Below are 27,849 nucleotides of genomic sequence, written 5' to 3'. Positions count from 1 at the left end.
TGCAGCAACCCTCCACTCTTGCCTCCTCCAGCACTGACCCTGGGACCCCGCTTCACAGCAGCCACCACCCCCCGGTAATTAATAAGACGCAAGTTTTTTCCTATTTTTCTCCTCAAAATTTGGGGTGCGTCTTATAATCCGGTGCATCTTATAATCCGCAAAATACAGTAATGACTGGACACATTAATGTTTAGCTCTTTTGCTAGATAATTAGCAGAGCGTTAATGCTGCCTGATTATAGGGTAACAAGCATTTACATTGAACACTATTCATGCAGTGTAAATGCACCCTTTATCAAACCATTTCCTCTATGGTTTCATTCTCTGAAATTTGTACAACCTAAGTATTAGAAAGCTAGACCATCCAGTCATTCACTACAGACGTTTGCAAATTGTCACTGATTGTACGACTTCAATACTACACCCAGATGGGATGTTGCACATCATATATATTCTTTTTGTAAGCAGGGAAGAAGGGAAAGCTTATGCATATGAATGGAGCATTACTGGTAAAATAAGTACAGTGGGGAAAATAAGTATTTGATACACTGCCGATTTTGTAAGTTTTTCCATTTACAAAGAATGGAGAGGTCTGTAATTTTTATTGTGGGTACATTTCATCTGTGAAAGACAGAATTTGAAAAAAAATTTGAAAAATCACATTTATATGATTTTTACATAATTTGCATTTTATTGCATGAAATAGGTATTTGATACAATAGAAAATAATGTAATATTTGGTGCAGAAACCTTTGTTTGCAATTACAGAGGTCATACGTTTCCTGTAGTTCTTGACCAAGTTTGCAGCAGGGATTTTGGCCCACTCCTCCATACAGATCTTCTCCAGATCTTTCAGGTTTCAGGGCTGTAGGTGGGAAAACTTGCAAAATCGGCAGTGCATTAAATACTTATTTTCCCCACTGTTTGTTGCGAAGGTTTTTTAGTTTTACATTTTAAGCATTTGGAGAGCAATTCTTACTAAACAGAAAAATCTATTTAAAGAAACAGCCCAGAACAATATGATTGCTGTCATGGTTCCCAATGGCATGGTTCCCAATGGCATGGTTCCCAATGGTAAAAAACACATAAGTAACGAACGAGCTCTCGGGTGATGGAAACTCGAGTTGACCGTGAGCTAAATCTACCACACAACTAACAGTAGCCAGGGAGCATACCTACGGCTTCCTATATGCCACGCGCCAGCCGGAGGACTAACTACGCCTGGTAGAGGAAGAAACAGACCTGGCTTACCTCTAGGGAAATACCCCAAAAGATGATAGCAGCCCCCCACATGTAATAACGGTGAATTAAGAGGAAAAGACATACACAGTATGAAAGTAGATTTAGCAAAGAGAGGTCCACTTACTAGATAGCAGAAGGATACAAAAGAGGACTTCACGGTCAACTGAAAACCCTTTCAAAAACCATCCTGAAATTACTTTAAGACTCCTGTGTCAACTCATGACACAGGAGTGGCAATTTCAGCCCGCAAGAGCTTCCAGCTACAGAGAATTACAAAAACTGCAAACTGGACAAAAGGTACAAAACAAAAGGACAAAGTCCACTTAGCTGATCAGCAGACTAGTAGCAGGAACATGCAACCGAAGGCTCTGGTTACAATGATGACCGGCGGCAAGGAAATGACTGGAGAGCAAGGCTAAATAGGAAACTCCCAAACACTGATGGAAGCAGGTGAACAGAAGAAGCAAAGTGCAAACAAGTCACCAGTACCACCAGCAACCACCAGGGGAGCCCAAAAAGCGGATACACAACAGATTGCAGTTGCATGAAGCAGGAATTTAAAAGAACGTATAACCCACAACATCTTACATACGGAGCGTGAGTCATCCAAGGAATCTATGTGAAATACGCTGATGCAAAGTAGGATTGTTTGGTGAGAATAAATGTTATTTCAGGTCAGCAGAATTATTGCTCCAAGCAGATATTTAATCTATTTTTTAGTTATTGAATGACCTATGGTGTCGTCCACATTTCTGAAACAGCTCAACACAGAAATCATCTAGCTCCATTCGATTTCACTTCAGGGGGTTCTTCAGCCGTACGTGAGTCTGTTTGCTCATGAATGGGAACTGCAGTGTCGCCTGTGTAAATGTTTAGTTATGAATCTTTCAGCAGGAAAGCATTAGCTGATGTGCAGCTGGTTTCGGCCATGTATCCTGCTGAGCCAACTGTCAGTAGCTACCACCGTTTTGTCAAGTGTCCTCTTAGCCTCCTGTGTCACAGTTAATGGTCTGTACTAGCCAGAAGTGGATATAAAGTCTTAACGCTGCTTCGTGAAGCGTATCATTTAAACATTACGCACCTAAACTGTTGATAATTTACTTTAGTCACTTACCTTATATTTTGGCGTCATATTAACAAGGTGATAGCTGTGCAAAAATGAATAGAGAATCTGTCATAAGAGATAGAAAAATATTTAGAATTGAGAGTCCTCAGTGGTTGATACCTTTTAATGGTGGTTAATTGTTTAAAATGGAGGATACCAGAATGTACCACATCTTTATGGAATATCTACTGGTTAACACGGTGCAAAGATTTATATCGTTCCTGTGTCATAGGAGATTACATTCAAATTATATTTAAACATATCCACATTACATGACATGAACTCCAGCTCCAAAAACATAACCCGATATTCTAGTGGTGGACATGACTAGACTCAGCCTTCTAAGGGGGTAGACAACATATAGAACCGTCTTGTAACACTCAGCTGTGTCGAGATCAAGGATACGCAAAGATTTATGATTAAGCTGTTAACCGGGTAGCTATAACATAATAATAATAGTAATTTCCAAAGGAGACATGGGGGCACCAAATTTAAAGCTTTTTATGAGTGTGAATAAAGCCCGGTATGGTTCATAAACCTTCTGTAAGGATCTCTTCAGGGTGGTGCACAGTCTTAGCATGCATGTGATAAACAATAAAGAAGAAAATGAGGAATTGCAGCACTCACCCGATCCTTGAAGATAAAGTCCTATATTTCTTTATATGGATAAACATCGTAAAGTGCGGTTGATGGACCTGTAGAAGCGCAAGCTAGTGTTCATGTTTCCACCACTTTTCTATCAGTACGAATCACAGGAGTGCGGTGTCCGAAAGTGGTCTGTTCCGGTAGGATCACTATGAAAAAGTGGCTGGGGACCGAGAAAATGGCAATAATTGGAAAAATCAAATATTTATTTTCCTTTAGGTTGTCAGAGATCCATTTAGTCTGCATTCGCTGTTTCCTTGCACAATCACCTAATCTTCCAGGTGAAATAGCAGATTGTCTGCAAGATTAAGTAATTGTGAAAGAAAACAATGGAAAGACCACAGTGGCCCAGAGCTGCAGTGGTTTTTAGCCGCAGAGTAACCTTCTTCATTCATGTAATGCAGCCATACCTTTTTGATAATTTTGCTTTTGCACATTGTGTTCCATATGTCAACTTGAGTTTGCAGTGAAACTCCACTGTTCCTTAATTTTCCTGTAAGTTTGTTGCTGACATTTCTTCTGCAGTAATTTGGCAATGCTTTCACTATAAAGTTCGCATATGTGAACATTTTTTCCTGTCTAGCTGAATTTGAGTAATATTAGCATCCTACATCTTTATCACATATGGCATCAATTTGCTGTGATTATCAGCTGGGTGAAGCCTCAGCGCACACTTCCCGGACATTGCAAGTGAGTAAACGCTGTCATCAGGGGTTGATGATGAGAGGGAACACAGAGTCTGTACATCATAAAACAATGCCATGGACGGATGAATGTGTTGCAATATCAGATGAATTGTGTGTACACATATTTTAGTGTATTTGCAGAGAACAATTTGGAAGGGAGAGTAGATTTACTTTTGATTGCCTTTACAATGGCAGAAGATTTATTTTTAACCTGATGCTCAATCTTCCCAGTAAGTCATGAGTAAGCAGCCTATATTGTAATCCTGCATTGCTCTTCCAACAGTCCTGATTTATGATCCTACTACATTGAGTTCTTCTTTGTCTATCACTTTGCAAAATTAGAAGCATTCTAAAGTTAACGTATCTGCACTTTCCTGAATAGTCAATCCCACGTTGACTTCTATTAACCAGATTCTGGACAGTTTCTGGCCAGAATTATCAAATGTTCAAGATCTTCTACGTTTTCCAGACGCCAAAAGAATGTACCATTATGTAATGCCTGTTTCATCACAGGCTGCAAACAATATGTCCATTAGCAGTCCACATCAGCAGTAACAGGTTGACCTTCTGGATCTTGCTTCCTTTGAGAGTGGTTGGTGAAAAGAAGGCCATTTTACGATTAAGCTTTTCATCAGAGCATTTCCTATTTTGCAATGTACAGACTGGGTGGCACAGGCATAAAGGAAACCTTGCTCATAACAATCTGTGCCCGTCTATTGTTTCCTTTCAGGTCCCCTGGCCTTACATATTGCACGTATCTGGCTTCAACTCAAAGACTTTGTACTAATAGCCAATTTGCGAACACAGATTACACTAAGCCAAGTGAATTATAATTACTATTTTGTCATATGAACATTTATTTTAAAGGTATTTCATTTCCAAAATATTTTTTTGATGCATCCTTTGACAACAAGCTGATATCAGAGGGCTCTACTGCTATTAGTCCATATTTTCAGCTTAGCTCAGTAGAAGATCAGGCAGTTTTGACCTTCTGGATGCCCCTCAAACTAGTCATACACATGAAATAATTGTTGGTTGAAAAGCTATGTCCTCATTTGGCAAAAAGCTATCTCTCCCGACTCCCCCATACACAGGAGCGCTCGGCTGAGCAAAGTGTTCATGTCTTGTTATAGGGGAGAAAAGAGAAGGCCAACCAGGATAGAAAATGGGAATTCAAACAGCTCGATCCTTCTGTCCGATGGCATCATGTGTTAAGGTAGTGTCAGAAGGCCTCCAGCCACATCAGATGGTGGAGATTTTGGTGGGACTGGATTAATTTCATCTAATGTGCATGAAGGCCTTTGGTAGTGTGGAGAAGTCTCAATAATTTCCTTTATAACATTTGTAGGACTTTCACCTGGCCTGGGTATCCCAGGCTTCGCTCCCTTTTCCTAGGTCCGCTTCCCTGTGTTGTGCTCCACGTCGGGATTTTCATGTTGCCCTGCGTGAATCTATGACATCATCTTCCTATCTTCGTAGACCTATTAAAGGCCCATTGACACACACACACCTGTGTTTTGGGTTTACGTTTCTAGACTTCTATGCTCGGTGTGCACCACCTTTTGTGCATAGTATGCTTTACTTGCTTCCATCTCTGCTGGGTTCCACTTTATCCATTCTGCTGATCCTGAGATTCCAGAGTGTGCCAAGTCCTCGCTGCTCACATGCCTTCCAGCTTTTTGCATTAATGCCTGGAGTCCATGTGCCCACCAGGACCTTGGGCTCAGAGGATCCATCTCACTTGTTGAGCCCTAACATTGCCCTTAAGACACCAGGGTCTGGATGTGACTACTACCTCTTAGCCTTCTATAATTATACCATTAGTGGTGAGTTTGGACACAAAAAGTTGTTTGGAGTTCTTGATAGATTCTATACATGACATCAAGTTACATAAAAAATAAATATCGTCAGAAGACATCAGATTAAAAAAGTATTGGTTGGAAGAAAGCAGAAAAAAATGCAAAATAGATCAAAGAGTGATCCAATGTAATTTGTCCAAGGTGCAACTTCATAACTTAAATAGAGAACCTAACATGTCGTCTACCTTGTAAAAGTCACGTTCTGTGTACATCTCTGTTTCAAGATTGTTTCCTTCTCTTTTAAACCTGTTGCTCCATTTCATCAGAAAAACTCATAAAATGTTTAGTTTTTGAAAGATTAATTGAAGGAGAAGCTTAAGCTGTGTGTTCTCAACCTAGCAAAATTCTTCCTTTTAATGCGGTCGTTTGTGGATAAATAAACAACATTTCTGAAAATAGCAGCTGTTTATCTGGAAGAATAGATATAGGTCCAGTTATGGAAACTTTCTTTCTAGTGTTTTTCTATTATTTGTAATTTTTGGACTTGTAAATGCCTTTCTTTGGCATGTTTATGTGACACTTGACGTTTCAAATAGTTCCTCTTGGTCATCTATCCTTTCTAAACTTTATATGGAATCTGTCAGCAGAATTTAATCCACCAAACTATTCAAATGTGCATGTTGCTCTTTCAAGTCCAGCAATAAGTTCACATGACCAGTCCGTTCCTCCATTACTGAGAAATCAATGTTTTAGCTGATATACAAATCAGGGTGCAGATCTGAAGCCTTTGTCACTCCAGCTCTATTCCCCGCTCAGTACTGCCTCCTCTTGCTTGACTGATAGTCTCTATGCCGTGTGGCTTCAGGCAAAGGAGCCGTCAGTCAAATAGGAGGGAATAGTGCTGGATTAATAGAGGCCTTCGATCTACAGCCGCATTTTCATATCAATTCAAATGTCGATTTCTCAGTAATAGAGGAACTGAGCATGTAAAGGCATTACTAGACTAAGAGGTAAATGCATATACTGTATAAATAGTTTGTGGGGTTAAATCCTGTTGGCAGATTCCATTTAAATGGCTGTTTGCTATGGAGGACTCACCTTATTATTGAATACTCATGTAAGGGTGCTTTTACACTGCGCTTTATCCCATGTTCCTTGGTCCTGTTGGGGCTTACTTCTGAACACCCCCACAAAATGGGACTTGGGCTTATGAGTAGAGATGATTGAATTGTGGCACCCCAGGAGTCTGGATGCCACAGTGGCAGTGCCTCCCTCACAGGGGGTAATACCATGCCTGGAAGCAAGAAGGAATCCCCTTTACAGGTAACACTAGCATGCAACACTTTCCTGACTCCAGACCAGAAGGGGGAGCTCTAAACCCAGTTTCAGGGAAGCTTCCCTGATAAGTTCTGGTCTGGAGGCAGGGTTAGTCAGTGAGTCAGAGACAGTGAAGGAAGAGGAAGCAAATGGGGAGAAGCTGGGGTAGGAGCTGCGACTAAGCTCACCCCAGGACTGAGCGCAACAGACCGGACACCGGAGTCCGTGGTTGTGTGGAAACTGCATGCCCCGCAACTGAATCTGGAGAACAGGAGATTGCAGGTCTACTGGCCACATCTGACGCCTGAAGGCAAAGCAGCAAACTAGAGAGCCCGGAGTCACCACAAGGGAGTGACATCAAGAAAAGGCTCAAGCTGCCTGCCTTGTGGGTAGTTTTCTACCAAAAGGACAGACTGAGAGAGGGACTTGAAGTGAGCTTAAGGCAGCAAGAACCTAAAGAACAGTGCAGCAGGGAAGCTTCCAACCCCACCTGGCTAGGGGGATTCTGAACTGCCTCCAGGCTGCCCGGATTTCCAATACCACCTGTACCTTTGCTCCGGACTGCACCTACAGTTAAACGTAAAGAAACTACAGTCTCTGTGTCCTCCAATCATTCCTGCATCCCAACTTCCACAACCCTTCATAGACTGTTCTGGTAGCCCTGGGGCCCCGCTCCACCTGTGGGAATCAGGACCATCCTAGCTGCATCACCATCGGCCCCAGCAGTCCCTTTAAGCAGCGTCAGCCATATATAGCCGAATACCACAGGTGGCATCACGAACAATCCCCTACAAACTTTCCCTCATCCCTTTTAATTGCGTTTCCAGGGAAGTGGATATATTCACATCTGGTGCAGACATGTTTATGCCAAGTTTCACTAGTTCTTGACGCAATTGAGTAATTGATATATTGATTTTATCTAACAACTACAGCTCAGAAACACTTCAGTTCACCTTCGGTTCTGTGTTCTTGGTGAAGGTAATGATAGAGTCAGGTACTGGATGAATGCAAATTCAACAGCTTTAGAAATACAAGCCAAGATGATGGTTGGGTAATACTTCCTGTTTTTTCTACATGAAGTTGGATGTTTGCCATTCTGGGCTTCCCTCGGTTGTAAAAGGACCCGTTTTATAGACAAGTGATCCTGAAGTAGGAAGCCATGTGGTAAACATTTATCTAATTGATATGGCTATTGCATCAGTACTAAGACATAATATGACCAGGTAGCTCTAAAATGTCCTCAGCTTTTTACTAATTTTTTATGGCAAAATCATTGCGTAGATATTTTTCTGTTTAGTCTTATAGCATAGCCTATTCCTACTCTAATTACTCTTGTAATTGTACCCAGCGTCATATATGTGCTACAAAGGGAATCTTTCAGTAAGATCAACCCTTCTAATTAATGCACCTGTATGGGCCGGTAGGTCATAGAGAGTTAAATAAAGTAAAAAAGTTGAATAAATTGATACTATGATATTAGTAATCAGAATTTTTAGTCCAGAGCAATTCACATTTTTCTTAATATGAAAATTTACTGTTAAGATCTATGGGCCGGACATAGATCTCCCTGAGAATCTGCCTCCAGAGATTATTTTAAATGAAAACGGATGTCACAAGTGTGAGACATGTAGATCAGGAGAGCAGACTGTCAGTCATTACATGTCTCACACTGGTAAAGCCCTCTTTCATTTAATATAAGCTCTAGAGGCAGAGATCTATGTCTGACCCATAGATCTTAACAGCTCATTTACATATTAAGAAAAACATAGAATAATATGTCAGATTGCAGATATCAAAGTATCATTTTATTCAACTTCCTATGACCTGAATGCCCATATAGATGGCTTAGGAGGGTTAATCCTACTGACAGATTCCCTTTAATGTTTACGCCTTGGCCACTTGTCTATTATGCCGATGAAGGGCTAGAATAAGATGCGCCAAATTCATTACGACACGCTTTCCACTTTATGGCGTATCTTATCAGGGGCGCATGTCTCTGTGCGCTTTGCCAGAAAGGCTACTCTAGTTAAAGACTTGAGTAATATTTCTGATGTAAGAAACGCCACCACTTTTCATGAATTTGTCAGGCAGGCATTGCCATGCCTGGTCCCACCCTGGCTCATCAAAAGCTCTAAAGATCGAAAGATGCTTGACGATGCCAAACATTGCAATTTTTTGGTGTAGCTGTGCATATTGTAAACAAATTGGCAACTTTTCAAAATGTTTTACACCAGAATTCTGATATAGAAAACTTTGATGAATAAATGACTAAATGTAAAACGGTCTATGTAAATAGAGAGCGCATCAGAATAAGAAAAAGTTGTTAAAGACTCATTAACTCCTTTTCCCACCACACAATGGACAGAAAGATCTTCAAAAGTGTCCAATGAAGCCACTATTGTCTGGCTAGGTCTCTGATTTATTATATTGAATCCTTCCCAAAGCTGATCAGTTGAACATGTCCAGAAGTTTCTATATATGGTGAAATACGGTTTAGTGTTCTAGCTGATTCCCAAAAATCATATGTGTAAGAAATTTAACCAGATTCCAGGTATTGTGGATGTTAGGAAAATATGATCCTAGATTGGGAGGAACTGGACAACTTTGTAGAAATTTGAGACATTTTTAGGGTGTAATCCAAAATACTCATGGAAACTATTTCATGTTTAGCCTTTCAGAGATTTGGTGGACAGCACTAAAATTACATGTAAAAGGAATTGTTGCAAGGAAATGACTGAGACAATTTAGAAAAACATTAAGCAGACAATACTGCGGAATTCAGTTGTTTTCCTTGAAGAGACAGTCGTGTTTAAGCAGGGCAGTAGTTGTAAATAGGATTAATAAAGTTTGCCATTATAATGAGGAGCAAATAAGCCATTTTGTGTTGCTGTAGACAAAATAGTTGTCAGATCCTTTTGGGAGTTGTTCAAATATTTAAAAACCTACAACAGAGAATTCTCTGATCTGCTATGATGATATATATCCTCCATCCTTGTATGTGCCCCCCATCCTGGTATATCTCCCTCATCCTTTATATGCCCTCCATCGTTGTATATGCTCCTCATGCTGAAATATGCCCCCATCTCCCTCTCTTTTTCTCTCTCTCTTTCTCTCTCTCCTCACCGCCGCTAAAGCTGCTGCTCCAACCAACGTCCTGCAGATAACGACGCTGTAGTGCGGCATGCGCTGACTACTGTGCAAATTGCAGACAGAAGAACACATCTCTGGTTATATTATAGACTAGCTATTGAACCAGTTACACGCCCGGGTGGCGAGTCTCTCTCTCTCTTCCTATATCTCTCTCTTCCCCCTTTCTTTCCCTCCTTTCTCTTTTCCCCATTTTCTCTCTCTCTCTTCACCCCCTCTCTCTTTCTCTCTCTCTCCTGCCAAAATCCCCCAACTTCCCTCCGGTAAAGCTGCTGCTGCTGTAATATTCCAGAAATAAAATGTCACAGCTCCCAGGTATTAATGCTTTGCAGAGAGCTGCCCACAGCAGCCATATAGCTGAGCTAAACGCCGAGTACTTATCTGATTACCCACAGGACCTTAGACATGTGACAGAGTGATCTGGAACCTAGACAGGACCTTAGACATGTGACAGAGTGGGAGAAATTCAGGGGGTGGAGCCAGATGCCGGGGAACAGAGAAGGGATAAATACTTAGAGAAATACCAAACAATCAGTTATCTGGACAAGAAGATTACAAAGTACAAAAGGGACCAGACAGAGGATAATCAGAAGCAAAGCCAGAGGTCAGGAATCCAGAATAGCAAACAGAGAATCGCACGGAAAGCAAAGTAAACACAGTGCAGACCGAACATACACTCCAGGAGTCAGACACACAAACCAAAACAGAAGGTATAGCTGACAAGGAACCCTAGCTGGGAGCAAGCATAAATACCCCTCCCATCTTGAAAGAGAGGCCAACCATATTAACCCTACGAGAACAGGACATTAACCATGTCCTAAACATGACATAATGTTTGAATATGTCTTCTATGCATTTTGTGTGGTTCTTTAAGAAACACAATGTTATACTATGGGAAATATTGAGGTCACTATTACTCTATTAATTCTTTTGTGTCACATGTTTTGTGCCTTGTGAAGTTCTATGGGTAATGTTGAAAATAAGATGCAAAAAAGTATATTACGGTAGATCAATACGTATGATGTATTGAAGTAACTACAGTTGTTGAATTTATCTTATCTCTAGGGCCAAGGAAATCAAGACTAAACTTGGAACCCTTCTTCAAAAGCCAGATGCTGTTATCGACCTAATTATTCCATACCCTGAGAAGCCTGAGAAGACAATCAAGGCACCTAAGTAGGTATCTACTTATGAAATGAAATTACCTAGCATTGTATTTCATAGTACAATATTAATTCTCTTCTTCATGCGTCACCAGTGGCCACCTCTTCAGTCCAAGGATAGAAATTAGTATATTACTTGTGTTTCACATAATTACATTTTTAGTGCATCTAATTCAAAAGTGTTGAGTGGTTTCACAACTATTGACTACTTTTATAGATTTTTGTGCAAAAAAAAGAAAAAAGAAAAAAGTTCAGAACTTTTAATTACAGATGGATAAAATGGGAACACCTGTAGAAAAGTTTAAGGAAACCTGTCATGAAGTCTGATCTGTAGACATCAGGTTATCGAGCAGGCAGGGCTGTGCAGATTCATGTATAGGTTTGTGGGAAAATATTTACTTTCATTCTTGCTCATTCTGGGCTTAGGAGTCCAGAGGTCTTTTCAGTGATATAACTGCTCACTTGTTACATTGTGAGGTGAAAAAATGTTAAGTCCATCTAATTCTGTAGTGTTTATCCCTTGGAAACCACAAGAAAATCTGAAAATGTACTCATATTTGGTGACGAATCTTTTCGACATTCAATGAGTTAAATATGACAGCTTCATCTGTGTCATTGACACAGTATAGAATTTAGAAGCCTAGGACCCTACTCATTTTAGTTTTCATACCAGAATTATGGTGTAAGAGGTTCGAAAAGTCATAAAATTTAATTGCAGCTCAGTTGCACCAAAAATTTTCAAGAACACACCGGTTTCTCCGCGATCTGCCAAAATGGGGGAAGCTAGAGCAGAACAGGGGCGCGGAGAAGGCAGAATGCCACAGCTATAATTCAAGATGAGTAGTGGCTGTGACGCTAGTCACTACTCACGGATAAGCCATGAGACTGGCTAGTAAAGAGGTCAAAGGTTAAAAGCCAAGAGAGTACATCATAGACAGAGAGGTGAGTTGAAGGCATAGTCAGGAAACAGTCAGTTTAGTGGAGTGGAGCTGCCGCTGGCCACTCACTTCCTATTGATTCCGTACAGTGACGTCAGCACTGATTGGGTGCAGGGCTCATGTGACATAACCTCACGTGATCCCACCCAGGAAAAGCCCTGGAATAGTACTGGCATGAGAGGCGAGTATAGGTGTTTTATTTTCATGGGGGAAAATACTCAGAGTGAGATGGGGTTGTCCTAGTAGCGAACAACCCCTTTAAGAAGTCTTTGTGCTTCTTTCACAACTATTATTATTATCATTATTATCATTATTATTAATATCAACAGTCTGCACTTTTTCCTCTGGACTGATTGTTAATATCAAGTATATTCAGACATTACTTCTATTTAGAATCTCTTCCATGAACTAGTGCATGTGCCGATGACTTCTTCATGTGTGATATTAGCTTCCTCCTGCTGGCACACTGCAGAAGCCCTATCTAAATTATGTCTGTGCTCTTCTCATTACTCTGAACACCTCCCTAAATGACACTGCTTTATTGAATACTGTGGCTATGGTACCGCTTTAATCTAATTGTGGAGCAATTATTGGACGACTGTGAGATATCCCACAGAACATCTAATTTTGTGCTTCTCTGCTGCTGCGGGCTGAAATCTCCGGGTAATATGTCAATTACTATTTCAAGTAATGGATGCAAAGACAATGAACAAAATGTCACTTCCAAAATGTACTTTTAATAGGAATATTGCATTATTAGTTTCATCATGTTACTGTGTTTTAAAGGAGAAAAAACAAAGTCAAATGTAAGATATGTACTATTTCTACAAAACCTACCAACTGTTTCTGCAATTGAAATTTTACAAACCAGAAACACTGGAATAGACCAGAGGCCTATTCTTGATTTGTGGTTTTTTTAGGTCACTTTTCATTTTTTTCTCTTTAACCTCTTTAATCTGTTTTGAGCCTTTTTAAAACAAAATGTTGTATGTTCCACTAAAATGTTGCAAATTTACAATATCTTATAAAATAATAAAATAAAAATAATAAAAATTACTCCAGGGTGAGAATGGAGAGCATATGGGCTAAACAATGTTTGACTTTTTAAAAAGTTGTAATTGAGGAAACGGTTGAAAACATCTTGAAAGCAAAATTCAAGCCCACATTGGTGAACATAAAAAAAAACAACAACAATCAAGCAAATGTAACATGGGCTTAAAGAAGGACAAAATTTGGTAAAAAACAAATCAAGCTAAAAACAGTAGAAATAGGCACCAATGTGATATGTTACTTAGCACAACTCCATAGTGTTCCACAAAAACTTTAGAGGAGACAAACAATTGCAAAACAAGTAAATGAACCTCTTTGAATGACCTGGATTTCTACATTGATTATTAATACAATCTGCTAAAACCTCGGTTAAAAAAACACTGAACAAGAAAGGTGTTGATGAAAAGGCACAACAAGGAATAACAAAGGAAGCCATTACTGTCCAAAATGTGAAAAATGGTGGATGAAACATTTTGGTTTAGGTCTGCTTTGTGTTCTAGGGTTCAGGCGTTTTGCGATAATTGATGGACCCGTGAAATTGAGGTATGGTACATTACAATGTTTTACAGAGTAATGGTAATGAAGCAGTTCATGACCTTAAGCTGATTGGATGATTACCTGGAGCCTGATTAGCTCATATGGTTCATGTGTGGTGTTTCTTTCACCAGGCCACCAGTAGATGAGGCCGTCCAGTGGAAAGATTCTCTGGAGAAGCTCTTTCAGAACAGCTGTGAGTATCCATCTCCCTCTTCTCCGCATTCCTCGGCTTCCTGTCTGTGTCACGTCAGTAAAGGCTTAGCATCACCATGATCAATGCCATTGACCCCATATAGCTCAATGTGTTTTCCCACAAGCAGAATATTTCTTTAGCTGGAAAATCCAGACCTTCTTGTCTCCTATTCTCAGATAACCCTGTCCTGGTTTGGATTCCTGGAAAGGTTTAAAAGGGGCCTTCCAAAATCCCGATATGATTTGTTTCATGTTGGTTTAGCTAGTAGTAAAACTACACATATGTTTCATTAGGTATTAATAAGATGACTAAATAACGAAAAATCTGCTGCACTTCCAACTATTCAGTGTTTCACACCAATTAGCAAGTCTAATGGTAAAAGGCCTGCAATAGCTCAGAAATGTCTTCTGTGTAACATATTATTAGTCATAATGTCTCTGTCATATTAAATACTGATCTACCCCCGCAAATGATGTGCCATAATGAGAACATGGCCGTTCTAATTCAAAGACCCTTTTACCCAAGCAGTTGCAAACTGTATTTAGATGAGTGATCATTAATATGATTGTTTGTTACCAAATACAGTTTGTGCAATTTGGTGCTGGGTAGTAGCTGTAGGCACGGTACTCGTCTTTTATGCCCTAGCATGTTGCATGAAAGTGGAGGTATAGCTGGGTGTGTGGTGCTATGGAGGCACTATGCCCTTGTAGGTTGCATGTTACCAATTACTTGTGTTGGCCAGGACCATATGTTGAACTGTTCAATTTGACCACCAGTCAAAAATAAACCTTTTACTGAACGATATCTTGGTGTGGATTATGTACTGTTGTGAATTTGGATTCTGGGCTCCCCCGGTGGCTACTGGTGGAATTGAACTGGTGTCTTCATCTTCTCTGTTCACCTGTTCCCATCAAGATGTGGGAGTCGCTATATAACCTTGCTGCTCTGTTAGTTGCTTGCCGGTCAACAATGTTATCAGAAGCCTCTCTGTGCTTGTTCCTGCTCCTAGACAACTACTAGATAAGTTGGACTCTTGTCCATGTTTGTTTTTGCATTTTGTTCCAGTTCACAGCTGTAGTTTCGTTACTGTGTCTGGAAAGCTCTTGTGAACGGGAATTGCCACTCTGGTGTTATGAGTTAATGCCAGAGTTTTAAAGTAATTTCTGGATGGTGTTTTTGATAGGGTTTTCAGCTGACCATGAAAGTGTCCTTTCTGTCTTCTGCTATGTAGTAAGTGGACCTCAAATTTGCTAAACCTATTTTCATACTACATTTGTTATTTCATCTCAACTCACCGCCAATACATGTGGGGGGCCTCTGTCTCCTTTCGGGGTATTTCTCTAGAGGTGAGCTAGGACTAATTTTTTCCTCTGCTAGCTTTATTTAGTCCTCCGGCTGGGCTGGGCATCTAGAATCAACGTAGGCATGCTACCCGGCCACTGCTAGTTGTGCGTTAGGTTTAGTTCATGGTCAGCTCAGTTCCCATCTTCCAAGAGCTAGTTCCTATATATGCTTATGCTATGTTCTCTTGCCATTGAGATCATGACAGTTTGACCGGCCAACAAAGTGTTAATTGTTTGGGCTGAAGCAGGAGAAAAAGAAGTGTTGAAGGGAAATTTTTTTTTTTTTTTCCCCCCAGAGTTTTGCTGCCTAGCCCTTAATTGCTGTCTAGCTGCTTCTTACCTCCTCTTAACCCTTGAATGGCTCTGTGTCCACCTGTTTGTAATGGATCTTCAGAGTGTAACTGCAGGTTTGAATAATCTCGCCACGAAGGTACAAAATTTGCAAGATTTTGTTTGTCATGCACCTGTATCTGAGCCGAGAATTCCTTTGCCGGAATTTTTCTCGGGGAATAGATCCGGGTTTCAGAATTTTCGAAATAATTGCAAATTATTTTTGTCTCTGAAATCTCGCTCTGCCGGAGACCCTGCACAGCAGGTCAGGATTGTGATTTCCTTGCTCCGGGGCGACCCTCAAGACTGGGCTTTTTCATTGACACCAGGGGATCCTGCGTTGCTCAATGTGGATGCGTTTTTTCTGGCCTTGGGGTTGCTTTATGACGAACCTCATTTGGAGCTTCAGGCAGAAAAAACTTTGATGTCCCTATCTCAGGGGCAAGATGAAGCGGAAATTTACTGCCAAAGATTCCGTAAATGGTCTGTGCTTACTCAGTGGAATGAGTGCGCCCTGGCGGCGACTTTCAGAGAGGGTCTCTCTGATGCCATTAAGGATGTTATGGTGGGGTTCCCTGTGCCTGCGGGTCTGAATGAGTCCATGACAATGGCTATTCAGATCGATAGGCGTTTGCGGGAGCGCAAACCAGTGCACCATCTGGCGGTGTCCACTGAGAAGTCGCCAGAGAGTATGCAGTGTGATAGAATTCTGTCCCGAAGCGAGCGGCAGAATTTTAGACGGAAAAATGGGTTGTGTTTCTATTGTGGTGATTCTACTCATGTTATATCAGCATGCTCTAAGCGCACTAAAAAGCTTGGTAAATCTGTTTCCATTTGCACCTTACCGTCTAAATTTATTCTATCTGTGACCCTGATTTGCTCTTTGTCATCTATTACCACGGACGCCTATGTCGACTCTGGCGCCGCTTTGAGTCTTATGGATTGGTCCTTTGCCAAACGCTGTGGGTATGATTTAGAGCCTTTGGAGACTCCTATTCCTCTGAAGGGGATTGACTCCACCCCATTGGCTAATAATAAACCACAATACTGGACACAAGTAACTATGCGTATTAATCCGGATCACCAGGAGATTATTCGCTTTCTGGTGCTGTATAATCTACATGATGATTTGGTGCTAGGATTGCCTTGGCTGCAATCTCACAACCCAGTCCTCGACTGGAGAGCTATGTCTGTGTTGAGCTGGGGATGTAAGGGGGCTCATGGGGATGTACCTGTGGTTTCCATTTCATCATCCATTCCCTCTGAAATTCCTGAGTTCCTGTCTGACTATCGTGACGTCTTTGAAGAATCCAAGCTTGGTTCGTTACCTCCGCACCGAGAGTGCGATTGTGCCATAGATTTAATCCCGGGTAGTAAATACCCAAAGGGTCGTTTATTTAATCTGTCTGTGCCTGAACATGCTGCTATGCGAGAATATATAAAGGAGTCCTTGGAAAAGGGACATATTCGTCCATCGTCATCTCCCTTAGGAGCCGGTTTTTTCTTTGTGTCAAAAAAAGACGGCTCTTTGAGACCATGTATTGATTATCGGCTTTTGAATAAAATCACTGTTAAATATCAATACCCATTGCCGTTGCTGACTGATTTGTTTGCTCGCATAAAGGGGGCCAAGTGGTTCTCTAAGATTGACCTTCGTGGGGCGTATAATTTGGTGCGAATCAGGCAGGGGGATGAGTGGAAAACCGCATTTAATACGCCCGAGGGCCACTTTGAGTATTTAGTGATGCCTTTTGGTCTTTCTAATGCTCCGTCAGTTTTCCAGTCCTTTATGCATGATATTTTTCGCGATTATTTGGATAAATTTATGATTGTGTATCTGGATGATATTCTGATTTTTTCGGATGACTGGGACTCTCATGTCCAGCAAGTCAGGAGGGTTTTTCAGGTTTTGCGGTCTAATTCTTTGTGTGTGAAGGGTTCTAAGTGTGTTTTTGGGGTACAGAGGATTTCCTTTTTGGGATATATTTTTCCCCCTCTTCCATTGAAATGGATCCTGTCAAGGTTCAAGCTATTTGTGATTGGACGCAGCCCTCTTCTCTTAAGAGTCTTCAGAAATTTTTGGGCTTTGCTAACTTTTATCGTCGATTTATTGCCGGTTTTTCGGATATTGCTAAGCCATTGACCGATTTGACTAAGAAGGGTGCTGATGTTGCTGATTGGTCCCCTGATGCTGTGGAGGCCTTTCGGGAGCTTAAGCGCCGTTTTTCCTCTGCCCCTGTGTTGCGTCAGCCTGATGTTGCTCTACCTTTTCAGGTTGAGGTCGACGCTTCTGAGATCGGAGCTGGGGCAGTGTTGTCGCAGAAAAGTTCTGACTGCTCCGTGATGAGGCCTTGTGCCTTCTTTTCCCGTAAATTTTCGCCCGCTGAGCGGAATTATGATGTTGGGAATCGGGAGCTTTTGGCCATGAAGTGGGCTTTTGAGGAGTGGCGCCATTGGCTTGAGGGGGCCAGACATCAGGTGGTGGTATTGACTGACCACAAAAATTTGATTTATCTTGAGACCGCCAGGCGCCTGAATCCTAGACAGGCGCGCTGGTCATTATTTTTCTCTCGGTTTAATTTTGTGGTGTCATACCTACCGGGTTCTAAGAATGTTAAGGCGGATGCCCTTTCTAGGAGTTTTGAGCCTGACTCGCCTGGTAACTCTGAGCCCACAGGTATCCTTAAGGATGGAGTGGTATTGTCAGCCGTTTCTCCAGACCTGCGGCGGGCCTTGCAGGAGTTTCAGGCGGAGAGACCTGATCGTTGCCCACCTGATAAACTGTTTGTTCCTGATGATTGGACCAGTAGAGTCATCTCTGAGGTTCATTCTTCTGCGTTGGCAGGTCATCCTGGCATTTTTGGTACCAGGGATTTGGTGGCAAGGTCCTTCTGGTGGCCTTCCCTGTCACGAGATGTGCGAGGCTTTGTGCAGTCTTGTGACGTTTGTGCTCGGGCCAAGCCTTGTTGTTCTCGGGCTAGTGGATTATTGTTGCCCTTGCCTATTCCTAAGAGGCCTTGGACGCACATCTCGATGGATTTTATTTCAGATCTGCCTGTTTCTCAGAAGATGTCTGTCATCTGGGTGGTGTGTGACCGTTTTTCTAAGATGGTCCATTTGGTTCCTCTGCCCAAGTTACCTTCTTCTTCCGAGTTGGTTCCTCTGTTTTTTCAAAATGTTGTTCGTTTGCATGGTATTCCTGAGAATATCGTTTCTGACAGAGGGACCCAATTCGTGTCTAGATTTTGGCGGGCATTCTGTGCTAGGATGGGCATAGATTTATCTTTTTCGTCCGCTTTCCATCCTCAGACGAATGGCCAGACCGAGCGGATTAATCAGACCCTGGAGACATATCTGAGGTGTTTTGTGTCTGCTGACCAGGATGATTGGGTTGCTTTTTTGCCATTGGCGGAGTTCGCTCTCAATAATCGGGCCAGCTCTGCCACTTTGGTGTCCCCGTTTTTCTGTAATTCGGGGTTTCATCCTCGATTTTCCTCTGGTCAGGTGGAATCTTCGGATTGTCCTGGAGTGGATGCTGTGGTGGAGAGATTGCATCAGATCTGGGGGCAGGTGGTGGACAATTTGAGGTTGTCCCAGGAGAAGACTCAGCTTTTTGCCAACCGCCACCGTCGTGTTGGTCCTCGGCTTTCTGTTGGGGATTTGGTGTGGTTGTCTTCTCGTTTTGTCCCTATGAGGGTCTCTTCTCCTAAGTTTAAGCCTCGGTTTATCGGCCCGTATAAGATATTGGAGATTCTTAACCCTGTTTCCTTCCGTTTGGACCTCCCTGCATCCTTTTCTATTCATAACGTTTTTCATCGGTCATTATTGCGCAGGTATGAGGTACCGGTTGTGCCTTCCGTTGAGCCTCCTGCTCCGGTGTTGGTTGAGGGTGAGTTGGAGTACGTTGTGGAGAAAATCTTGGACTCTCGTGTTTCCAGACGGAGACTCCAGTATCTGGTCAAGTGGAAGGGATACGGCCAGGAGGATAATTCTTGGGTGAATGCATCTGATGTTCATGCCTCCGATCTGGTTCGTGCCTTTCATAGGGCCCATCCTGATCGCCCTGGTGGTTCTGGTGAGGGTTCGGTGCCCCCTCCTTGAGGGGGGGGTACTGTTGTGAATTTGGATTCTGGGCTCCCCCGGTGGCTACTGGTGGAATTGAACTGGTGTCTTCATCTTCTCTGTTCACCTGTTCCCATCAAGATGTGGGAGTCGCTATATAACCTTGCTGCTCTGTTAGTTGCTTGCCGGTCAACAATGTTATCAGAAGCCTCTCTGTGCTTGTTCCTGCTCCTAGACAACTACTAGATAAGTTGGACTCTTGTCCATGTTTGTTTTTGCATTTTGTTCCAGTTCACAGCTGTAGTTTCGTTACTGTGTCTGGAAAGCTCTTGTGAACGGGAATTGCCACTCTGGTGTTATGAGTTAATGCCAGAGTTTTAAAGTAATTTCTGGATGGTGTTTTTGATAGGGTTTTCAGCTGACCATGAAAGTGTCCTTTCTGTCTTCTGCTATGTAGTAAGTGGACCTCAAATTTGCTAAACCTATTTTCATACTACGTTTGTTATTTCATCTCAACTCACCGCCAATACATGTGGGGGGCCTCTGTCTCCTTTCGGGGTATTTCTCTAGAGGTGAGCTAGGACTAATTTTTTCCTCTGCTAGCTTTATTTAGTCCTCCGGCTGGGCTGGGCATCTAGAATCAACGTAGGCATGCTACCCGGCCACTGCTAGTTGTGCGTTAGGTTTAGTTCATGGTCAGCTCAGTTCCCATCTTCCAAGAGCTAGTTCCTATATATGCTTATGCTATGTTCTCTTGCCATTGAGATCATGACAATGTACAGTAGATAGCGAGTAGACAGCTTGGTAAATGTTTCCTTCACAATACAGAGTATTTTCACACACAGTCACAATTCCTTTCTCTTAACTCACTTGGTCTATATCTCTACCATTTTAACCCCCTTCACCAAAACCCAGCACAATACCACAGTCCAGTTTATGAGAATCCTATTCTCAATTTGCTGATCCGCATCTTCTTTCCCCTCAAGGGAGTTAGTTTGTCAATATGGCCGAACTTAGCTTTTCTGCTACTGATGCCTTGGAACTCACGCCCTGGGAACCTCTTTGTCTCACTATTTCTGTCTCATCCTGACCCATTAGGTTTCTGAGTTATAAACTCAGGGGCCGAAATGCTAGGTGTCCTGTCCCAAGACCCGTCACCAGTGCATCACTCTGTTCTTCAGTAACGTCTCTCTTTTCCTCCCTCTCTTTACTTGAGATCATGCCAAACACTGTCTTGGTCAGGGGTGGATTAAGGGTAGCCAGGGCCCCGGGCTGTTCAGACACTGTGGGCCCCCCGGTCATGTGACGGGGTCATGTGACTCGGTCATCATATACCTGAACCAGATTATTACGGAAAAATAGTTGCTGTGTGAAACTATAACCTGTCAAACATCCATTGATCTAGTCAATTTACCCTTCAGTTCAGTATATAGTATACAGTGTATAGTGTCAGTGTATAGGTAACACTGTCTCACCAGTGACGTCTCTAAGTGAAGTCCTTCATCTTTCATCCAGCACAGACCGCCATCACTTCATTCAGCCAGGGCTCGTCTCTGCAGGAAATAACACAGTTATCTCAAGCTCCGCTTGTAGAACACATTACTTAATTTTTCCCAATTTCTACATTACACCACATGAAGAAAAAGAGGCGACGTAGTGTCACTCTGCACAGTAACAGGACCGCCCCCATTTAAAACAGTGTCCTCAAAAAATAAAATAAATATATCAATGCAATAATAATATCCCTTAATTAGCCCCTATGGTAATAATAATATCCCCCATCCTGGCCCTGTGTATCTCATTCCTGGCTCCAGCCATATGTTCTCCCATCCTGCCCTCATGAGTATCCATTCTGCCCCATATGATCTCCCCATCCTGCCCCATATGATCTCCCCATCCTGCCCCATCAGTTTCCATCGTATCCATCCTGCCCCATGATCCTGCAAGATCTGTCTCCAATCCTTCCCCATGTCTTTCATTCTGCCCCGTGTCTCCAATCCTGCCCCATCTGTCTCCAGTCCTGCCCCCAGTGTGTCCAGCATCTCTGCCCCCAGTGTCCAGCATCTCTGCCCCCAGTGTGTCCAGCATTTCTGCCTCCAGTGTCCAGCATCTCTGCCCCAATGTGTCCAGCATCCTGCCTCCAGTGTGACCAGCATATTGCCCCCAGTGTGTCCAGCATATTGCCCCAGTGTGTCCAGCAATCTGCCCCAGTGTCTCCAGCATATTGCCCCCAGTGTGTCCAGCATTCTGCCCCAGTGTCCAGCATATTGCCCCCAGCGTGTCCAGCATATTGCCCCCAGTGTGTCTAGCAATCTGCCCCAGTGTCTCCAGCATATTGCCCCCAGTGTGTCCAGCTATCTGCCCCAGTGTCTCCAGCATCCTGCCCCCAGTGTGTCCAGCATTCTGCCCCAGTGTGTCCAGCATATTGCCCCCAGTGTGTCCAGCATTCTGCCCCAATGTGTCCAGCATATTGCCCCCAGCGTGTCCAGCATATTGCCCCCAGTGTGTCCAGCATATTGCCCCAGTGTGTCCAGCAACTGCCCCAGTGTCTCCAGCATATTGCCCCCAGTGTGTCCAGCAATCTGCCCCAGTGTCTCCAGCATCCTGCCCCCAGTGTGTCCAGCATATTGCCCCCAGTGTGTCCAGCATTCTGCCCCAGTGTGTCCAGCATCCTGCCCCCAGTGTGTCCAGCATATTGCCCCAGTGTGTCCAGCAATCTGCCCCAGTGTCAACAGCATTCTGCCCCAGTGTGTTCAGCATTCTGCCCCAGTGTGTCCAGCATATTGCCCCCAGTGTGTCCAGCATATTGCCCTCAGCGTCTCCAGCATATTGCTCACAGTGTCTCCAGCATATTGCCCACAGTGTCTCCAGCAATCTGACCCAGTGTGTCCAGCATATTGCCCCCAGTGTGTACAGCATATTGCCCCCAGTGTGTCCAGCATATTGCCCACAGTGTGTCCAGCATATTGCCCCCAGTGTGCCCAGCATATTGCCCCCAGTGTGTCCATCATATTGCCCCCAGTGTGTCCAGCATATTGCCCACAGTGTGTCCAGCATATTGCCCCAGTGTGTCCAGCAGTCTGCCCCAGTGTCTCCAGCATATTGCCCCCAGTGTGTCCAGCATATTGCCCCCAGTGTGTCCAGCAATCTGCCCCAGTGTCTCCAGCATATTGCCCCAGCGTGCCCAGCATTTCTGCCCCCAGCGTGTCCAGCATTCTGCCCCGGGATTGCTGCTCTCAAAAAATAACAAACAAACAAAACAAAAAAAAACCACGAGTTCTTACTTACCTAGCCGCGCTCCTGCGGCGGCCGGCGGGTGAAGCTTCCACCCTCCTCTCAGGTGAAGCGCGCACTCGCGAAGTACGCGCTGCGTCACACGTCAGCTGCCAGCCTCTGAATGGCTGGCGGCTGTTAACTATTGACGTGCGGGCCCGCACCCACACGTCAATAGCCTTACTGCCACAGCGCCTGTAAGGGGGGCCCAGTGAGCAGATGAGATGGGGCCTGATGCGGGCCCCCTCTGCCCACCGGGCCTATACGCCAGTCAGGGCCCTGGACTATCGCCCAGATTGACCTCATCATAATCCGCTACTGGTCTTCATCTACCCTTACTTTGGGACACCCACATCATGCAGAACTGCTTGTTTACAGACCTTAGGTTTGCTTCTCATGCACTCTAGGCCCTTTCTGACGTCATGACAGGAAACTGTCTCACCTTAGCCCCCTACTCTGGGCTAGTTCCAAACACTAACCATAACTCTTCCTAATGTGGGGCAAACTACAACACCGTCACTAATATCGTATATCACAACTCACATTATACACTGATGAGCAAAAGGGTAACAATTTTTTTCAACTTTTGACTTTCAGGCTCCATATCGCACCATCCAATACTACTTTGAACCTGAGACGACCATCATTTTATAGACACTTTTCTTAATTATTTCATACATAAATTAGACTTGCAACTATTTTGCATATGATTAGTTATGCAGATTCTTGTCATGCCACTGCATTGTTACTGTTTTGCTTCTAAAAATCTGAATATGAATTTGTATTATTTTGTTATTTTGTAAATCCACCTTTCGCTTTGGGCACTGCCTGAATCCTTCCGAACATGCTCTTGATTAGATTCATGCATGTCTCGACTGAAATCTGATCCCAGGTCTCTTCTACACGTTCTAAAAGCTGGTGCACACTGGTCGACTCACTTGGGTTTGTACACAGTTTTTTCTTCAACTCTACCAACAAGTGTTCGATTGGGTTGCGGTCTAAGGAATGTGGAGGCCAATCCAGCACCTCTACCTCATTGTGATCGAACCATTTCTTGCCAATCTCTACGTATTATTTGGGTCGTTATCCTGCTGGAACACTGTCGGCCTTTTCATATCCATAGTACTCGAGTGTACGAAGTAACTCATCTTGCAGGATACTTACATATAGCTCAGCATTGAGGTCACCATCGATCCTGGTCAAGTATCCAACTCCTTTGGAGGTAAAACCCCATATCAACAGTCAACAGGCTTCCTCCTCTGAACTTGACGGTTCCTTCAATTTCTCGATCCATTAGCCCCTTTTTCCCTTGTTTCTTTCAGAACCATTTGCACCCATCAGAGCCTAGTCTTTTTACTTTTGTTTTATCACTCTAAATCACACGTTTCCAATCTTCTGCTGTCCACTTTTTGTACTGTTTTGCAAAGTCGAGCAAACACTTCTTATGACGATATTGAAGTCGAGGCTTCTTCACCTTTTTTGGGCCACCGTTGCAGATTTGTGTAACATGCATCTCACATTGCTTGGATGGACATCTGTAATCTCACTATTAGGGCTCATTTCCACTTGCGAGAGAAAAAACGGTATGTAATCTGGACTGAAAAAATGGATGTAACGTATGCGATTGTCATGCAAGTGTTATGCGAGTGCAATGCGATTTTTTTAATCGCACCATCCGTATCACATCCGTATGCAATCCGTTTTTTTTCTCTGCAACTATTTTTATACAGTCATTTACAGGACCATTTACAGTGTTCTATGCCACAGATTGGTAAGGTATCCGTAAAAAATGGACGGAATATGGATGGTCCGTATTCCATGCGTTTTTTTTCTTGCACCCATTGACTTGCATTGGCGAGTCTCGTCTGAGAATCGCAGCAATACGCAGCATGCTGCGATTTTTTTCTCAGTCCGATTTCGGCTGAGAAAAAATTCGCAAATGAAAAGACACCTATTGAATAACATTGGTCCGAGTGCAATCTGATTTTTTATCGGATTGCACTCGTCCATTTTCCTCGCAAGTGGAAATGAGCCCTTATGAAGCATACGAGCCACCTCCACTGGAGGTTTGTCACGCCATAACTGATAGACTTTGTTATGAGCCGACTTATTGACTCCAATGTTTTACCTGGACGTCCACCTCTTGGCTTTTGAATGGATGGCCGAACTTCATTTCGTGTTTTTCCATCTGTCTTGGCTCTCACATGATGCAGTTTGGCAATTTTCTTATCTGAGAGACCCCTATCGATGAGCTGGATAATGCTGTTTCTCTTTTCTTGGGATATCTTCTTCATGACTATGCCTGGATTCGAACTTGGAAATCAAGCTAATAATTCACTGAGCTATTGGGGAATGTCAGAGCAGGTTGTAATTTGTAGTATACAGGAAGAAAAAGATCTTTCCACCACCAGGAGCAAAACAGTAACAATGCAGTCACCTGACAAGAATCTGTATAATTACATAACTAATCATATGCTATATAGTTGAAAGTCAAATTTATGTATGAGATAGCCAAGATAATTGTTTATAAAATGATGGTAGTCTTACATTCAGTTGTAGTGGATGGTGAGATATGGAGCCTGAAAGTCAAAAGTTCAAAACCTTGTTACCCTTTTCCTTGTCAGTGCATACTACAACAATACATGTTTTCTTAAATGGGGAGGTGGGCAGTATGTCCATCTCGTTACATTTGCATTTTGTTAGCAGCATAATTGGGGAAGATGTGTGACTGACAAAGATAATTTTTAGGCTCACATAAGAGATGCAATCAAAGGCCGATCGCAGCAATGATTACAAATGTACATAGCTCATTGATTGGAAATGATTATTCTTCCGAACGATTGTCTAACTGAAAATTGTCCCATGTTAAAGAACCTTTACTTTTTAAAACAAACCATATTTAAAAGACAAACAAATCGGAATTGTGCCTAAAATTACTAAAGAGAATGTACATTCTCCTGCCTTCCTGTTTGACAAACCCATGAAAGTTGTCATCACATTCAAATAAAAAAAAAAAAAAAAGGCCGACAGCACATTGATCATTGTCGTCTGCCATAGACTGCAAAAGTAAGGATTGGGTGAAGTAGTGATGAGCAGTGGCGTATCCAGGGGGGGCAGCCGGGGCATGTGCCCCGGGCGCAGCCGACAGGGGGGTGCCAGTGAGCTGCCTGATGATGCGGCGGTCCAAGGAGGCTCCTCGTCCTGTACTGAGCGGTCACATGGTACCACTCATTACAGTAATGAATATGCGGCTCCACCTCCCATAGGGGTGGAGCCGCATATTCATTAATGTAAAGAGCGGTAACGGTGAACAGGAAGAAGCTGCCGGCGCCGAGGAAGCAGGGACTGCACCGCGCCAGGAGCAGGTGAGTATAACGGGGAGGGGAGCGCAGCTCGATATTCACCTGATCCTCGTTCCAGCCGCCGCTCCTTCTTCAGCAGTGACGCTGAGGTCAGAGGGCGCAGTGACGTAGTTAGTGCGCGCCCTCTGCCTGATCGTCAGTGCTGAAGATGGAGCGGCGGCTGGAACGAGGAGCAGGTGAATATTGAAAGTGCCGGGGGCCTGAGCGACGGAGAGGTGAGTATGTGATTTTTTTTTTTATTGCAGCAACAGCAAATGGGGCAAGTGTCTGTATGGAGCATCTTATGGGGCCATAACGATTGTGCAGCACTATATGGGGCAAATATATTTATGGAGCATCTTATGGGGCCATAACGTTTGTGCAGCACTATATGGGGCAAGTGTCTGTATGGGGCATCTTATGAGGCCATAACGTTTGTGCAGCATTATATGGGGCAAGTATCTGTATAGATCATCTTATAGGGCCATAACATTTGTGCAGCACTATAACGGGGTAAGTGTCTGTATAGAGCATCTTATGGGGCCATAACATTTGTGCAGTACTATAATGGGGCAAGTGTCTGTATGGAGCATCTTATGGGGCCATAATCAACATTTCTGCAGCACTATATTGGGCAAATGTGTCTATGGAGCATCTTATGGGGCCATTATTAACCTTTATGCAGGATTATATGGGGCTCCTGATTCAATACGGATATTCAAAAACACTTACCCTACTGATGTCTCAATTAATTTTACTTTTATTGGTATCTATTTTAACATTATGGGGATTCAGGAATGTACCTTGGCTTGGTCATACAGTTTCAATAGAGTTAAGGTTCAAATGGGGGAGGTTTTTTTTGGGGGGGGCGCCAAACTGATCCTTTGCCCCGGGTGCAGAAAAGGCTAGATACACCTCTGGTGATGAGGGTCTTTTTGAGCTGCAATACTTTATTTTCTAGATCTCGCTATATTGTAGAATAGAATAACTACATAAGAAAGCTATAATTCTAATTATTATTACTTACATAGTACTTGCATTAAAAAGCCCCATAAAAATGACTGTATAATCCTTAAGGGGAATCTGTTACCTCGGATGTGGAGACATGTCAATCACTATAAGGTACTGGCTATATTAGGCAGATAGGTGTGACGGTGCGTCACTACAAAGGCCACCAAAGCGCCCTCTTTTGCATATCAAATAAAAGTTGATTTTAAATTAAATATCAAGTTAAACTATAGATACCACGTATGGTTTAAAAAATGGCTCTGTCTCTTATGTAAATGTTTAGCAGTTTAATTGAGATTTTGGGGTTCACTGACTCCATTTTAATTTAAATTGATATTTTAATTGTTTGTGCACATGTCATCTTTTTCAGGCATATTCCACCTGGAACCCCTCTAAAAAGCTGTAAACGAGCACCAAAAAGAAGGAACATAATGCACAGAAATATCAAAACGATTTGCTATGCCTATATTCCATTTTTTGCACTTCTTTTAACCAATTCAGGCTTTGAAGGCTACGATATGGCTAAACAAAGTGACCTGTCTATTCTACAGGTGGCTTCCGCTTGCAAGACGCCATTATCTTATATATAAGACAAAAGAAAAGAAAATCCACATGATAGACATCAAAGAATAAGCATCAGGAAAAACATCACCCATGTTTTTTCTTGAACC

General features: G+C 42.9%; 1 protein-coding gene across 1 annotated transcript in view; it reads left to right on the top strand.

The window, feature by feature from the left end:
- Nucleotides 1–27,849, top strand: part of RGS5 (regulator of G protein signaling 5) — a 122,143-nt gene that overhangs the window by 30,370 nt on the left and 63,924 nt on the right. The window contains exons 2-3 of the mRNA XM_077278501.1: nucleotides 11,006–11,116; nucleotides 13,760–13,821. Of these exons, the coding sequence (XP_077134616.1) occupies nucleotides 11,006–11,116; nucleotides 13,760–13,821 (173 nt within the window). The remainder of the gene's footprint in view (nucleotides 1–11,005; nucleotides 11,117–13,759; nucleotides 13,822–27,849) is intronic.

This window comes from Ranitomeya variabilis, chromosome 8, assembly GCF_051348905.1.
Source record: "Ranitomeya variabilis isolate aRanVar5 chromosome 8, aRanVar5.hap1, whole genome shotgun sequence".
Classification (NCBI taxonomy): domain Eukaryota; kingdom Metazoa; phylum Chordata; class Amphibia; order Anura; family Dendrobatidae; genus Ranitomeya; species Ranitomeya variabilis.
This window is presented reverse-complemented; position numbering and strand designations above follow the sequence as displayed.